General features: G+C 47.0%; 1 protein-coding gene across 1 annotated transcript in view; it reads right to left on the reverse strand.

Annotated features, from left to right (window-relative positions):
* LOC137438651 (E3 ubiquitin-protein ligase TRIM33) overlaps positions 1-16918 on the reverse strand; it is a 92992-nt gene that overhangs the window by 53656 nt on the left and 22418 nt on the right. The window contains 2 exon segments of the mRNA XM_068133874.2: positions 8048-8164; positions 8355-8481. Coding sequence (XP_067989975.2) covers positions 8048-8164; positions 8355-8481 — 244 coding nt within the window.

A 16918-nucleotide genomic window follows, 5' to 3' on the forward strand; every position in this document is an offset into this window, starting at 1 on the left:
GGCCGACAATCCCGATATCGCTATCGGTCATCGGCGCAGGCTGACAATCCCGATTTAGGTATCGGCAATCGGTGCAGGCCAACAATCCCGATTGAGGCATCGGTAGGTGAAGCAGACCGACAAACCCAATATCGGTATCCGAAATCGGTGCAGGCCGACAATCCCAATATCGCTATCGGTAATTAGCACAGGCTGTTATCGCTATCGGTAATTGGCACAGGCTGTTATTGCTATCAGTAATGGGCACAGGCTGATATCGCTATCGGTAATCGGCACAGGCCAACAATCCCGATTTAGGTATCGGCAATCGGCGCAGGCCAACAATACCGATTTAGGTATCGGTAGGCGAAGCAGGCCAACAAACCCGATATCGGTATCCGAAATCGGTGCAGGCCGACAATCCAGATATTGCTATCGGTAATGGGCACAGGCTGATATCGCTATCGGTAATCGGCACAGGCTGACAATCCCAATTTAGGTATCGGGAATCGGCACAGGCCGACAATCCCGATATCGCTATCGGTAATCAGCACAGGCTTTCTAAAGCACACCCAATTCATGTAAAATAAACAATTGCTTTAAAAACAGCCACGAGGACAAAGGAAAAAGTGATCGCATGACGAGGGTTAAAATATATAACCTACTTACTGTAGCTACTTCTTGGTATGCCCTGAAGTCATACTTTACACTGTTCCAGGCGTAGCAAAGTGCATCAAAGTGTCAGTTATATCATGTATTTAAGGATTGTAAACACCTTTCTTCGATTTGTTGGCGATATACTGATATTTTTGTGGCGATACCAATATATATTTTTCATATCGGTTTTCATTTTATCTTTCCCTTGACGCCGAGGAGTTCTGGAAATCTCGCAAGATTGTGAAAGAAAACATGTCATTATTTACTTTTAACAATGCGTATAAAGCAAGTCGTATAAAGCATCGGGCCTGGCGAAGCGTGCGGGCGGACGGAGGGCTTCCTCGCGCCGGAGCTTGGAGCCGCGTGTGGACGGTGGACAAGACGACGGACAGATACCACATTTCCCCACACGAGGTTTTGGACAACTGCTGGGCTCTTGGAAGCTGAAGGCCGCATTGGACTTGACGGTAGAGAATCGAAAGGAGGCCGTCTAATCTGCTCGCCTCACGCTTGTTGTGTCTTCGACGCGCGGTGTTCTACACTGCCATTTTGGACCACTTCCCGCATGAGTGGCTACCCCAGTTTCAACAGCCGCCAAGCTCCTGAAAGTACTCTTTAGGACGCCAAGCTAAGTGCCGGCTGAAGGGGTTTATTTTCATTTTATCTTTCCCTTGACGCCGCCCTCCCCCCCCCCCCCCCCCCCCACCCCCCAGAATTTCCATGTTTTAAACATTTCCTGGTGTGTACCCTGGATAAGAATAGGTACACCGTATCCCTGCGTGTCGTAAAAGACGACTAAGAGGGTTGGCGTCAGGAAGGGCATCCGGCCATAAAAAAAACAAAAAACATTGCCTCAAAAAGGGAACCATGACAATTACAACTACATATGGGCAGGGTACAGCCTGAAGTGGAGATCGGTTTCTGAGGTTTGGGACATGGTATGTAGGGACAATGACAGGGAGATCAGGAGAAGTGGTGGAAGTATTGGTCAGAAGAAGAGTGGACATGTGTTGTGTGCAAGAGACGACATGGAAGGGAAGTGGTGTGAGAATGGTGTAGGGTAGGCAGGGACAGAAATACAAGTTTGTGTGGCAAGGGTGCCTGGAGGGCGTGAATGGTGTTGGTGTCCTGTTTTCTGAGGAGTTTGTAGACAGTGTGATGAGTGTGACGAGAGTGAGTGATAGGTTGATGATGGTGAAAATGATGAATGGAAAGCTCTTGGTGAACGTCATCTCGGGATATGCTCCGCTGGTTGGTCGAAGTGATGAAGAAAAGGACAAGTTCTGGTGTGCGATAGAGAAGCTGATGGAAAACGTGAAAGATGAGGAAGTTGTTGTGGTAGGAGGAGACCTAAATGCACATGTGGGAAGGAGTATGGATGGTTTTGACGGAGTTCATGGGGGTTACGGATATGGTGTGAGAAATGGAGAAGGTGAAAGGATTTTGGAGTTTGCTGATGGAGCTGATTTGTTGATTTGTAATACTCAGTTCCAGAAAGAGGATAATAAGCTTGTTACATACACGTCAGGTGGGTCGACGACAACCGTTGACTACCTGATGGTGCGTAGGCGAGATAGGGGGCTCCTCCGGGACACAAAGGTGGTCCCGGGGGAGGAGGCTGTTTCACAGCACCACTTGGTTGTCTGCGACGTAAGGGTGAAAGGTGCGAGGAGAGCTCGGCGGGTGAAGTACCAACCGAGAATGAAGGTGTGGAGGTTGAAAGAGGTGACAGTAAGGGAGGCATTAAAAGAGAGGCTGAGTAGGGTCGAGGATGATGTGGTTGAGCTTGAAAGTGGTTGGATGTCAATGAAAGCTAGTCTGTTGGGAGCCGTTGGTGAGGTATGTGGATGGACAAAAGGACCACCGAGGCACTCGGAAACATGGTGGTGGGATGATGAAGTTGGAAAGAGGATTGACGAGAAGAGGAAGAAGTTCAAGGAGTGGCAGAAGGCGAAGGGTACGGGAGCAGAAACAGCAGAGCATGAAAGTTATAAGGCAGCCAGGAAGGCTGCAAAGAAAGAGGTAGCAAAGGCGCAGGAGGCATGTAGGAAAATGTTCGGAGAACGCTTGGATTCGGAAGAGGGTCAGAAAGCAGTATTCAGGATTGCAAAGCAGATAGCGAAAGAGAGGTGTGATGTGATGGGGGTGAGTTGCTTGAAGGATGAAGTGGGACAAATCGTTGTCGACCCAGATGGAATTAAAGGAAGATGGAAAAGATATATGGAAATGCTGTTGAATACAGATAATGAATGGGATGGCAACATAGAGAGTAACCCAGTTTTAGGACCGGCAGAGAAGATAACTGAGAAGGAAGTTGAGGAAGCGATAAAAGCAATGAAGGGTAGAAAAGCGGGAGGGCCGACGGGAGTTGTGTGAGATATGTTGAAGGCAGCAGGAAGTTGGGGTGTGAAGAGAATGACAGAGATCTGTAATCTGGTGGTGAAAGAAGGCCGCATTCCAGTGAATTGGGAACTGAGTACCCTCGTCCCTCTATACAAGGGGAAAGGTGACCCTCTGGAGTGTGGCTCGTACCGAGCGATAAAGTTATTGGAGCATGGAATGAAGGTATTGGAAAGGGTGTTGGAGAGGAGGATAAGGAAGAAAGTGAAGATCGACGAAATGCAGTTTGGATTCATGCCAGGAAGCGGAACGACAGACGCGCTTTTCATTGTGAGGCAGTTGCAGGAGAAGTACATGGAGAAGTGGAAGAAGTTGTTTCTTGGGTTTGTTGATCTGGAGAAAGCATTCGATAGGGTACCACGCAAATTATTGACATGGGCATTGAGGAAGTTAGGAGTGGAGGAATGGTTGATCAGAGTAGTGATGGCAATGTACAAAAGAGCGCGCACAGCTGTAAGGACGAAGGACGGGAACAGTGGTGAGTTTGAGGTGAAGGTGGGAGTGCATCAGGGGTCGGTACTAAGTCCACTACTATTTGTAGCTGTGATGGAGGTGCTGGCTCAGAACGTAAAGGAGGGTTTACCGTGGGAGTTGTTGTATGCAGATGATCTGGTGTTGATTGCGGAAAGTATGGATGGACTGAAGGAAAAGATGAACACGTGGAAGGAATGTATGGAGACAAAAGGTCTGAAGGTGAATATCGGAAAGACGAAGGTGATGGCAAGTGGTAAAGCATGTGGTGAGGTGGAAAGAACTGGGGAGTGGCCCTGTGCTGTGTGTAGGAAGGGTGTCAGAGTGAACTCCATTCAATGTACAATGTGCGCTGAGTGGGTTCATCAAAAATGTAGTGGTCTGAGAGGGTCATTAACCAGTGTGGCAGCTACATTCAAATGTAAGGTGTGCACAGAGGGAGCTGCAGATGGAGGAAATGTTGAGTTGGATCTTGGAGACGGCGTGAAGCTGGAAGGTGTGAAAACATTTTGCTACCTCGGAGACATGCTGAATGGAGAAGGTGGATCAGACTCGGCAACGGTTGCTCGAGTGAGATGTGCATGGAAGAAGTTTCGGGAACTGAGTGGCGTGCTGATGATGAGGGGAGTGTCGTTGAAGCTGAAGGGAAAGGTGTATGCTGCATGTGTGAGAAGTGTTATGATTTATGGGAGCGAGACATGGGTAATGAACGTAGAGCAGCAACGAAGGTTGGAAAGGGTGGAAATGCGAATGGTTCGACGGATGTGCGGAGTATCGTTGAGAGAGAGGAAGACAAATGATGAATTGCGAAAGATGATGGGAATAGAGCCTGTGATTGATGCTGTGAAGAGGAACAGGTTGAGATGGTTTGGTCATGTGTTGAGGAAGGATGAAAGTGACTGGTTGAGAAGAGTGATGGAAATGAATGTAGAAGGAAGCAGAGGACAGGGAAGACCGAGAAAGACTTGGCTAAAGATGGTGGAAGAAGAAATGCGGGCAAGGGGGTTAACAAGGAGAGATGCAGAAAATAAGGCAAAATGGAGAAGATTGTCATGGGGACCGCAAGGCTAACCCCCGCTCTAGCAGGGAAAATGGCCTTTAAAATGCATGTTGTTGTTGTATATCGGTTTATTGACATTTCCAATACCGGTATGTCGATATGAAAACTTACACCGATATAACTGGAATATCGATGTATCAACGGACCCTACAAGACACCGAGGCTTTTCATTAGAGCCATCCACACCAGCTGGTGGGTAAACTCCAAATTTGAGTTTACTCCCAAGACAAAGCAAAAAAAAAGCAGCAACTCAAAACACCGATGTGACACAGGACACAATAAAGCTATGGACTCACATGACAAGGGTTCGTAGATGGCTAACATATATATTTAAAAAAAATAACCACCTTTAGAGGCCATTTTTCCCCGCAAAGCGGGGGTTGGCCTTTTTCGGGAACCGTGGTTGTTGTTGTTTTTTCGGTCCCCTATTTGAAGCAATGTTTTACGGCCGGATGCCCTTCCTGACGCCAACCCTTTTTGCCGCCTTTAACGACAAACAGGGAATTACCAGTGAACTGGTACTCAATTAGCCGACCTCGGAAGGATGACAGGCTGAGTCAACCCCCCTGGCGTTAATTCAGCGATCGACCGGGATTCGAACCCAGGATCCTTGGATCCTAAGCCGGCACCCTAGCCGCTAGCCCAACACCAGGGATAAACACCATGAAACTAGGTATAAATAAACACCCAACACCAGGGATAAACTAGCCCAACACCATGTAGATGGCTAACATGAAATGAACAAGTTCCTTTGGAGTGTGCATTGGTAAAAACGGGAATTCAGTATAAATATTCAGTGAGCATACGTCGCAATGGGTGCAGCTGGTAACCGACAACCTTGTTCCATTCTATCAGCTAAGATTTCCAATCCATGCTCGTTGTACCTCCGAAGTACTGCTCGGGATTGAAGGTGATATTATGAAAGCTAAACTGGGAAATGGGTTTAGGCATGTTTTGGGCCGACCTCCTGATGGAAGATCACCAAAGTTCTTTCCATACCAACTGACCACCTCCGGGCACCTATCCCTCTCCACATTGTTTCTTCAGCTCCTGACTTTCCTCCCCTCTCTATACTCTCCACAGCTTTGCTTTCAGAAATTTCCCACAGCATTTCATTCTGGTTTCCCATTCGATGATCCATAGATCAGTAGTTTCAGTTTCACTTTTCAACATCAGTTTCGCTTTGAGATATCAGTTTCGCTTTGAGATATCAGTATCGCTTTGAGATATCAGTTTAGATTCGTCATTGCAAACTTGTGATGCGACATAAATAACAAATATTGCACAGAAAAGTTAATCAAAACCGATTTTGGGAGGATTTATTTTTCGAATTTCCTAAGGGGTCGAAAGTGTTTTTAGGGTCATAAAGGGGACTAAAGTATTCAAAGAATCAAGGCTCTTAAAAGGGCCAAATGGGGTCTAAAGGTGTCTATGGATGAAAGAGCAAAAGGGGACAAAAGTGTCCAAATGGTCTTGAGTTGTCCAAAGTGTCTTAAAAAGTCAATAGGTCTTAAAATCCTTCCTCTTCTCCAATGGCTTGATCTCTGATCATCAATTTGGATTCAGACCAGGTCATTCTACTCTGGACATGTTGCTTCTGCTGTCTCAGCAATGGATGGAGGTCCTCAATGCCAAACAGGAAATCAGAGCTGTCTCACTTGACATATCACGTGCCTTCGATACGGTCTGGCACCCAGCTCTGCTCACCAAACTCACCTCCTATGGTATTCATGGAAATCCCCACTCATGGCTTGCGGACCTCCTCTCTGGTCGTAGGCAACGTGTGGCCCTGAATGGATTTCTCTCATCTCCCCCTTCCTGTTCTGGCTGGAGTTCCCCAAGGTAGTGTTCTGGGCCCTGTGCTATTTCTGGTCTTCATCAATGATCTCTCCGACTCTGGAAAATCCTCTCTATCTCTTTGCTGATGACTCCACTATCTGCCGCTCCATTCCTCATCCCCCAGATCGGCAGTCTGCAGCCTCCTCCCTCTCTGCAGACCTGGACAAAATCACAGACTGGTCAAACAAGTGGAACATGTCTTTCAATCCTGACAAATCTCACACTCTTACAATGTCTCTCCAAAAGGACCGTCTGGAAAACCCTCCCATCTACTTTCTCAACAATCCTCTCCAAGAAGTTCTGTCGCTCAAGCTTTTGGGTCTCACTATCTGCCATGATCTTTCTTGGGAAAACCACATTTCCAAGCTGGCCTCCAAAGCCAGTCGCCAACTGGGCATCCTCCGTCGTGCGAAGTTCTTCCTTGGCACACCTGAGCCCCTCACCACATACAAGGCTTTCATCCGCAGCTCAATGGAATACTGTTCCCCCCTCTGGGCTGGTGCTCCTGCCTCACACCTAGCTCGGCTTCACGCTGTTGAGGCCAAAGCTTTCAGAATCATTGGAATCTCCTGCGATGAAGTCAACTCCGAGGGCCTTTCACTCACTCACCGCAGGCAGGTTGGTGGTCTTTCTGTCTTCTACCGACTCCTATCCGGCCTAGCTCCCCCAGCTCCATCTGTGCTCTGTCCCCCAAATATTCCTCCAGGTCGCACAAGATCTGCCAGCAACCCTCTTCTGGTGAAATGGCCAAAATCAAGAATCTCTGCTCACCTTCACTCCTTCATTTCTCTTTTCTCCCGCCTCTGGAACAAACTCCCTCACTCTCTTCAATCCCACTCCTCCCTCCAGGTCTTTAAAACAGCTGTTCACCACCATCTCTTATCTTCCCCCATCCAAAACCTAGATCTCTTCTACCCCTGTTAATTCACCACAGATCCACTTTTTTTGAAATACCGACTTCTTTCCTGGAAGTTCTAGCAGTGTCCTTGTGTTTTATACCTCTCCCACCCCCTCCCCGCCCCCCCCCCCCTTCCCCATGCCTCCTCCCCCCAAGCCCTCTCCTTACCACAGATCTTCCGATGTCCCTGTTCTCTGCTGTTGTACTTGTGTAATTCCCTCTCTCTCCCTATCTTGTGTCCTGCTCCATTTATTGTATATTTTGTGTGTCCGATTGTTTTTTTTTGGAATACTGTGAATTGTGAATTTCACAGTTCCAAGCTTTTTCACAGTTTCACAGTTCCTCAAAATGTGAATAAAAGCATCGCAGAGATCCAAGCAATTCATAAAAAGTTCAAACAAGCTTCATATTCCATGTCATTTGACATCACACAGGTTAAGCAAAAATGGTCACAAGAGGATTTATGTGGAGAAGGCAATAACAATATTCAGACGTCGTCTCATTAATGATGCGAGTGGAAGAGAGTTCAGCTGCCGTCATTACCAAGGCAATACATTCATGTTAATGTTAATAGGTCCCATGATACAGCAAAACACACCAGACCTCTTCAACTTTCATATTGGTTGAAAATAATAGATAAATAAAACAAAGACCTTCTCGTTCAAAACAAAACAAGTAGCCTTGCCACTTACAAATCAGGTGCTTCAACATCATCAGGTAAAATAGATATGATGCAAACACACCTGTTCTGAACCTGAGTGGATGCTTGATCGATGTAATTTTTCTTCTCTTGCAGTTTATCAGTCAGCGTTTCAATAATAGCCTTTTGGCTCGTAAAAGCTTCTTCCAGGAATTGGTATCTGGAGTAAAAGATGGGGAAAAAAATGATGGTGTAGGTTCAGGAAAAAAAAAATTATGATTGCAAGGGGTGGGAAGGTTGGAAAAGGAATAAATAAATAAAAGGAGGACGAGGAATCAGGAGGAGGTAATGAATGTAGTTGTAAAGTGGCACTGGTGGGAGGTGAAAACAAAACAAACGGGTGTGATTACCTGTGATCCTTGTGTTCAAGCAGCTGGCAGTCTCTGCAAGTGAGCTTGTCACATGCCTCACAAAAGAGGCGGAGTTGCTCCTGACGATGCAGGGGGCAAAAGAGGGGGCGTCGCCCCTGAGGGATCTCTGTAATGGCAATGGCAATGGCCATGGCAACAAAAGTAATTAAAACAAAGTAGGCTTCTCCTTTGGAAGACAAAATTTTGCTCTCTCTGAACATACGGTGATCAAAAATAAGTGGCAATTGAAAAATATATATATATATATAATTGAGCAGTGCGATTAATATCATTTGGGAAGAACAATTACCAACAGAGTTTACAGACACTCAAATATACAATTGCCAGAAAAATGAGAAATAAATAAATAAACACGTACGAGTACACATGGATATTACAGTATATGCACATACGCACAACCTCAAAGTCCAAGCCCGGTAACGATAACCTCGACCATACATCGCTTGTAGTGATGGTTAAGAATTCATGGCGGGCATCAATGGTGAGCAGCTTCTTATGAAAACTCAGAACATGCATATATGGTGATGGCCTAATGATGACCTGAGTCGACTCACATCCCAGAAGCTGTGGGATTAAATTATTTCGCAAAGGTTTTAGTATTAAAGGATTTGGATTCTATGTTTCTAGAAGCCACGATAATCGCGGAAGAATTACCAGACCACAACCACAATGTTGGTTTAAAAAAAAGAAAAGTGATGTGATGCCAGTCCACAATTCGTGGTCGACTTATCGATGCCTTCAGGGCAACTAGGGACGGGTGTCAAAAGAGCATCGGCTCTGCCGAGGCAGTTTCTTGGCTCAGGTTACAATATTGGACAGGTCACCACGAGGACACTGGATTCAGCTGTGGGTGCAGGAACTTGGGATTCAACAAGAATGCCGGTGATGACATTGTGGAGACTTTATTTCACGTCGCTGATGCCAGCAGATAGGACACTCAGTGTAACGTCCATCTATGAGACTGCGCACCAACTGACGACTGGTGTTGGGCGTGAAACATCAGGGTGACAGCTTACAGCCAGGCCAATATTCGAATCCAAGCTAGAGAGCTTAGAAGCGAGTACACTCACAGAGCTGAAGAATGGCACGCATCCAACTTGCAGTTCCCTCACTCTCCCAGGGAAACGATGACAATGTTTTTTTGGTTTTTTTTTATTGTGAGCAGCAATGCAACCTTCAACTAATAAGCAAACGTAGAACTACCTCTGCACTTCAACGACAAAATGCTGAATCATCAGGATGGGTTGCAGAATTCTAGCAGTTAAAGCAAGGGTCCAAAGGAAATTGGTATCAAGTAGGCTGCCAAAGGGAGAAGAAAAACAATCTTGTTTTATTTTTAAATAGGAAAATCACCGCAAGAGTAGAGATAACCCTGCTTCAGGTGGAAAAAAACCTGAAGTGAGAATTTCGAGAGTTGTTCGAAAAACCATGAATCTTTGTTCCTCTTTCATGTACAACCTCTGCCCTTTGCTGGTTTCCCCCAGCCCTATGGAGTACACTTGACATCAGGTGCCTCTCTGTAACAACCTATTGTTTCTTTGTGTCAGGTGCTTCGTGGTGCCCCCACCCACAACCCCATTCCCGACTTTGAAAACTCCATATACGAGGCTCTCTCCGTGAACAATGATGTTGCTCCCTGCTCACCCTATTCACTCTAACTAATCTGTGGAGACTATAATTGCCATCATGCCAGCTGGCTTGGTGCGAGTTCACATACTTCATTTCATGGCCCAGCAGCAGAGTCATTTTGTGAAACGTCTCGACTTGATCTGTTATTTTCCAAAACATCTCCCCAAATGGCAACCATTGATTACTGGACCATGTCATGTTAAACTTGTTCAGTTCTTGCTCAGCACCTCTCGGCTCTTTGGACCATGTGTTCGAAGAAGTGGATGTCACTTTGGCAGTTAGGAGAGAGACCCCAAGGTGTGCACAGTCGCACACGCGTGACAACTGAATAAGGCAGATTGGTCAAGCCTAAAATCTGCTCTCTCCAGTCAAGACTGCTCCACAATCACATCAGCTCCAAACATTGACCGTTCCTGGAATTTTGTCTGTAATTGAATAAACTATCTTCCACACAGCTTAATCAAATCCTGCGTTCAACTTTTCCGTCCATCATCTCCAACCCAGTACACTGGTGTGTGAGGTGAGGCCATTGCAAGAAAGGAACTTGCATTCTCCTCTTGTAAGGCAAACGCCAATGATGACAACCAGTGATCTCTCCCCACAGCTCGGAACCATTGCGCAGCTGTTCTACGAAGAGCCAGTGTCCAACACCAAGCCCACCTGCATTTCAAATTATCCAGCCTCAAATAGTCCTCCAAAGCCTGGTGGCAGCTGATCAGCTCTATGTCTGGCACACATTCCCCTTTCATTCCTTCTCTCCTACAGGACAGGACGGAGTCATGCGGGACACTGCTCGAGAAAAAGCAGAGTTCTTGAAGTTTCTTCACCGAAAAGGCCAATGTCTCAAATCCAACCCCTTCTGTAACCACCCTTTACCTCAATTACCAAATGTTCCCTACAGCCTGGGGACTTTCAACTACCATTGTGGAAATGTTTCATACCATGACACTCGATGGCACAAGTACTCTCATCCTCAGGAACTGTACTTCTGTTAATTTTCATCCATTTTTAAAATTTCACCATATCATCCATTTTGAAAGTTGCAAACATCACTGCTACCAATAAGAAAGCTTAGAAAAAGAATCCCATCGACTACAGATCTATTAGCCTTTCCCCATCGGAAGAAAAGTAATGGAGTCCATCAATTGTGCTAACCTCAGGCACTATCTCTTCTCAAACTCGGTAATCTCAGACAATCATTTTAGATTTTGCCCTCGCTATTCCACCTTCCTCCATTACTTCAATTCCACCTTTGATGTATTTACTCCTACTGACCTGAGATGGTGGAGAAGTTTCTGGAAACCCTCGACTCAGATTTTATAACGAGCAAAATGACATCAGTGCAAGGGTTAAAAATAGCTGCTCTGCTGCTCTTGCACATCCCAAACCTGCTCTGTACACCCTATCATTTGCCCGCGGTCATCTACAATCTTCTTGGAAGTCAACAAACATCACCGCATTACAAAAAGATGGTGCACAAACCGATCCTCATAACAGACCTATTAGCATACTTCCAATCAGCAAGGTCATGGAATCCATCATCACAGTCAGCATCAAATCCTTCCATTTCTCCAATGGTCTGATATCAGACTGTCAGTTTGGATTCAGACCCAGCGACTCAACCCTGGTCTGATCTCAGACTGTCGCATCGCAGTCAACATCAAATCCTTCCATTTCTCCAATGGTCTGATCTCAGACTGTCAGTTTGGATTCAGACTCAGCGACTCAACCCTGGCCTGATCTCAGACTGTCAGTTTGGATTCAGACCCAGCGACTCAACCCTGGACTCAACCCTGGCTTCTCTTCCAACAATGGATAGAGGCTTTCAATCTCAGACATGGGATCAGGGCACTCTCTGCGGACATATTCCAAGTATTCGATACAGTCTATCATCCCGCCTTACCTTCCAAACTCTGCCTATGGCATCCACGTTCAACTCCACTCTTGGCTAACCGACTTCATCTACTCTCATAAGCAACATGTGGCTCTCAACAGAATCCTTTCATCTCCTCTTCCTGTCAAGGCTGGAGTGCCCCAAGACAGTGTTCTGGGCCCAGTCTTGTTCCTAATCTTCATCAATGATCATTCTGACTCTAGAAAATACTCTTATTTCTTTGCTGATGACTCCTCAGTCTGCCATAGAATTCCTGATCCTTCGGCAGATAGGCAGGAAGCAGCCTCTTCCCTCTCTGCATAAACAGAGAATCATGAGCTGGTCCGACACTTGTAATACATACTCACAATAAGTTAGGGATATTGGCAGGTTCTTCGGTGTGGTTGATTTTGTGTATTAATCATGTTGAAAAAAGTTGTTGGTCCTAATTCTATGGTTATTAATGAGTGTGAAAAAACACAGCATTCTTGATTTCAATACCCTAACCCTAACCCCTATAAAATAAAAAAAACTCACACCCACAATATCCCGAACTTATTGTGAGTAGTGTATGTAATTCACTCAAGATAAATCTCACTTTCTCCAAAAAGAGACTGAGAACTCTCCAATAGACTTCCTTAACAATCTTCCTGAAGAAGTTCAGTCAAATATTTGGGCCTCACCATCAGCCATTCACTTTCTCAGTTGGTGTCTAAAGTCATGCACCAACTGAACATCCTCCATCATACAAAATCTGTCCTTGGCACACCTACACTTTTATCTACTTACCAGGCCTTCATCCTCAGGTTGATGAGTACTGCCCTCCCCTTTGGGCCGCCGCCCTTGCCTCATCTCACACCTTGCTCAGCTTGACGCCATGGAAACCAAGGCCATCAGAATCGTTAGTATCTCCCGAAATAAAGCCGATTTTCTGGGTACATTACTTTCACATAGAAGACAGGTTGGTGGTCTCTCTGTCATCTGGCACCTGGCACCTCCTTTCTAATCTTACATCCTCTGCTCTTTCTGTGCTCTGTCAACCCCTGCCGGCCTCTTACCCCTTCTCCACTTTCTACTGTTCTTTTTGTTCTGTTATGTCCCGGTTCATTCTGTATTCTAGTTTTTTTTTTGTTTGTTTTTTTTTTTTTTTTGTATACAAGATCGAGGCTCGTGAAAGAGCGAACATTAATCACACAGAAAGACAAACAGACACATAAAACAAATAACATCGGGAGCGGTAGACAAGATGGGGAGAGAGGGGGAAGGACACAAACACAACATTTGAGAGCAGGGACCGAGAGACATGGAGACATCGAGAGATCTGTGGGAGGGAGAGGGCTTTGGGGGGGAGGCATGTGAGGAAGGGGAGGCATGTGAAGGGGGGGGGGGTGGGAGAGGTATAAACATATGGACACTGCCAGGATTTCCAGGAAAGAAGTTGGAATTTCAAACAAGGTGGATCTGGGGTGAATTAGTGGGGGTAGAAAAGATCAAGATTATGGATGGGGGAAGATAAGAGATGGTGGTGAACAGCTGTTTTAAAGACCTGGAGGGAGGAGAGGGATTGAAGGGAGTGTGGGAGTTTGTTCCACAGGCGGGAGAAAAGAGGAATGAAAGAGTGAAGGTGAGCAGAGAGCCGAGATTTCGGCAGTTTAACCATCAGAGGGTTGCTGGCAGATCTTGTGCGACCTGTAGGAATATTTGGGGGACAGAGCACAGAGAGAGCTGGGGGAGCAAGGCCGGAGAGGAGTCGGTAGAAGACAGAAAGGCCACCTACCTGCCTGCGGTGAGTGAGTGAAAGGCCCTCAGAGATAGCTTCATCGTGGGAGATTCCAATGATTTTGAAAGCTTTGGATTCAACAGCGTGAAGCCGAGCCAGGTGTGAGGCAGGAGCACCAGCCCATAGGGGAGAACAGTATTCCATTGAGCTGCGGATGAAAGCCTTGTATGTGGTGAGGAGCTCAGGTGTGCCGAGGAAGGACTTCGCACGACGGAGGATGCCCAGTCGGCGACTGGCTTTGGAGGCCAGCTTGGAAATGTGGTTTTCCCAAGAAAGATCATGGCAGATAGTGAGACCCAAAAGCTTGAGTGACAAAACTTCTTGGAGAGGATTGTTGAGAAAGTAGATGGGAGGGTTGTCCAGTCGATCTTTTCGGAGAGACATAGTAAGAGAGTGAGATTTGTCAGGATTGAAAGACATGTTCCACTTGTTTGACCAGTCTGTGATTTTGTCCAGGTCTTCAGAGAGTGAGGAGGCTGCAGACTGCCGATCTGAGGGAAGAGGAATGGAGCGGCAGAGAGTGGAGTCATCAGCAAAGAGATAGAGAGGATTTTCCAGAGAGTCAGAGAGATCATTGATAAAGACCAGAAAAAGCACAGGGCCCAGCACACTTCCTTGGGGAACTCCAGCCTGAACAGGAAGGGGAGATGAGAGAAATCCATTCAGGGCCACACGTTGACTACGACCAGAGAGGAATTCCGCAAGCCATGCATGGAGATTTCCATGGATACCATAGGAGGAGAGTTTGGTGAGCAGAGCTGGGTGCCAGACCGTATCAAAGGCCCTTGATATGTCAAGGGAGACAGCTCTGATTTCCTGTTTGGCATTGAGGACCTCCATCCATTGTTGAGACAGCAGAAGCAGCATGTCCAGTGTAGAGTGACCTGGTCTGAAACCAAATTGATGATCAGAGATCAAGCCATTGGAGAAGAGGAAAGATTTCATATCCGAAGCAATGATGGATTCCATGACTTTGCTGATAATTGGGAGCAGGCTGATTGGTCTGTAGTTGCAAGGATCTGTTTTTGCACCTTTTTTGTGTAAAGCGGTAATGTTAGCTGATTTCCAGGATGCTGGCAGATGACCTTGAGCAAAAGATAGGGTGAAAAGAACAGAGAGAGGGTGAGATAGAGCGACAGAGCAGGATTTTAGGACCCGTGGGCTGATGCCGTCTGGTCCAGTTGCAGAATCAGAGTCGAGGTTTGACAAAAACTCCTCCACCTTGTCAGGAGAGAAGGACACAGAGTCCAGGAGCAGTTGGGTTCGACTGGGAAAGGTGGGAACAGAGAGAGATGGGTTTGGGACTAAGGATTTCGAGGCGAACACAGAGTTGAGGCATTCGGCTTTGTCACGTGCGATGTCAACTGTGTGGCCATTTGAGGTAAGGGAGGGGATGGAGGGGGAACAAACACCAGAAACGGATTTGACCAGACGCCACCAGGATTTGGAGGAAGGAGACAGGTTTGAGAGTTCATTCTTGAGTGAGGAGAGATAGTGCTTCCTGGCACTCCTGAGGGTAGACACACACTTGTTCCGAGCTTGGTGGAAGGAACTGAGATTTCCTTCAGTTGGATTAGCCTTCCAAGAGGCAAAGGCAAGTTGTTTCAGGGCAACTGCCTCACCACAAGATTCAGTGTACCATGGACGGGAGGAAGGGTAAGACAATTGAAGGCGAGATGGGATAAATCTGTGCATGAGAGAGATCAGTTTGCTTTGGAAGAATTCCCAGGAAGAATTGATGTCAGAGGCAGTGGAGATGGGAGACCAATCCAGACGATTGATGGCTGCTTGAAGACCGTCCCAGTCGGCCTGAGTGAAATGCCAGACTCGTCGACGCTGAGGAGGCTCTCTGAGAATGGCCAGAGAGATGTCCACTTTGACAAGCACATGATCAGAAGAACCGATTGGAGCAGAAGAAGAGCAGCAGACATTAGCAGGGAAGTTTGTCATAACCAAGTCTAGAAGAGAAGATACTCCATTGGCTGAGATCCGGGTCGGGAAATTGACAGATTGTGTCAATCCCAGTGAGTCACAGAAGTCCTTTGCTGAGGTGCCATGACTAGTGAGAGAGGAACCCACACCCAACCAGGTGGCATGATGACAGTTGAAGTCACCACATATGAGGAAGAGAGAGTTGGGATGAGTGGATAGAAGTTGGTCCATGTTGTCAGACATTGAAATGTAGATGGAGTCATCACTGTTTGGGGGACGGTACAGAACACATATGAACAAAAGGTGGGAGCGGAGAGGAAGCCGTAACCAGAGGTACTCCTGCGGGTGAGGAGGAAAGAGAGCAGTGCAAGGAGAGTGAGGAAGAGAGTTTTTGACAAAGATAGCCACCCCACCACCAGGCCGAGGCTCAGGTCTATCATACCGGAGGAGGGAGTAACCAGGAAGAGATATTAAGGAATCAGAGACATCTTGAAGGAGGAAAGTCTCTGTTAAGCAGATCAAGTCTGGATTGTCAGAAGCAACCTGTATGGAGAGATCAGTCAGGTTTGAGCGAAGGCCCCGGATGTTTGAGGTCCATACTGTTAATGAAGAGAGAGGGGGAGCATCGGGTACAGGACAGGGGAGGGGAGGAGTAGGGTAAGATGAAGGATGAGAGGGGGAGGTAGGGAGAGCAGTTGATAGTGTTTCAGATGTTGCAGAAGAGTTCCAAGAAAGGGAAGGATGAGGAGGATGAAAGGTTTGATGGTGAAGGGATGCGGCACAGTGAGGGGTTGTTTGAGGGGGGGTAGAGGAAAGTAGAAGGTTTGGGGGGGTGGAGGTATGAGATAGAAGGGAGACGAAGTGGGGAGGAGGCAGCTTGGAGGAGGAGGGGGGAGGAGAGAGAATTGGAGAGGAATGGTATGGGGGGAGAATTGAATGGGGGGGATTGGGGGGGAGTTTTGAAGGGGAGGAGTGAGGGGGGAGTTTAGGAGGGGAGGGGCAAGGGGGGAGTTTTGGAGGGAAGGGGAAAGGGGGGAGATCAGGAGTAGAGGGGCAAGGGGGGGGGATTAGGAGGGGAGGGGCAATGGGGAAGTTTATGAGGGGAAGGGCAAGGGGGGAGTTCAGGAGTGGAGGGGCAAGGGGGGAGTTTAAGAGTGGAGGGGCAAGGGGGACCACAAAAGTTCCCACAGTTCCCACAAGTTCCCACAAGTTCCCACAAGGGGGACAGTCCCACAGTGTAGTTCCCACAAAAGCCACAACTGCATACAAAAGAAGAGGAAAAAGAAGAAGAAGAACACCAGGTATCTGAAACAATGGACTGAGCCCGTC

Source organism: Myxine glutinosa, chromosome 13 (assembly GCF_964187855.1).
Source record: "Myxine glutinosa chromosome 13, kmMyxGlut1.1, whole genome shotgun sequence".
Taxonomy (NCBI): domain Eukaryota; kingdom Metazoa; phylum Chordata; class Myxini; order Myxiniformes; family Myxinidae; genus Myxine; species Myxine glutinosa.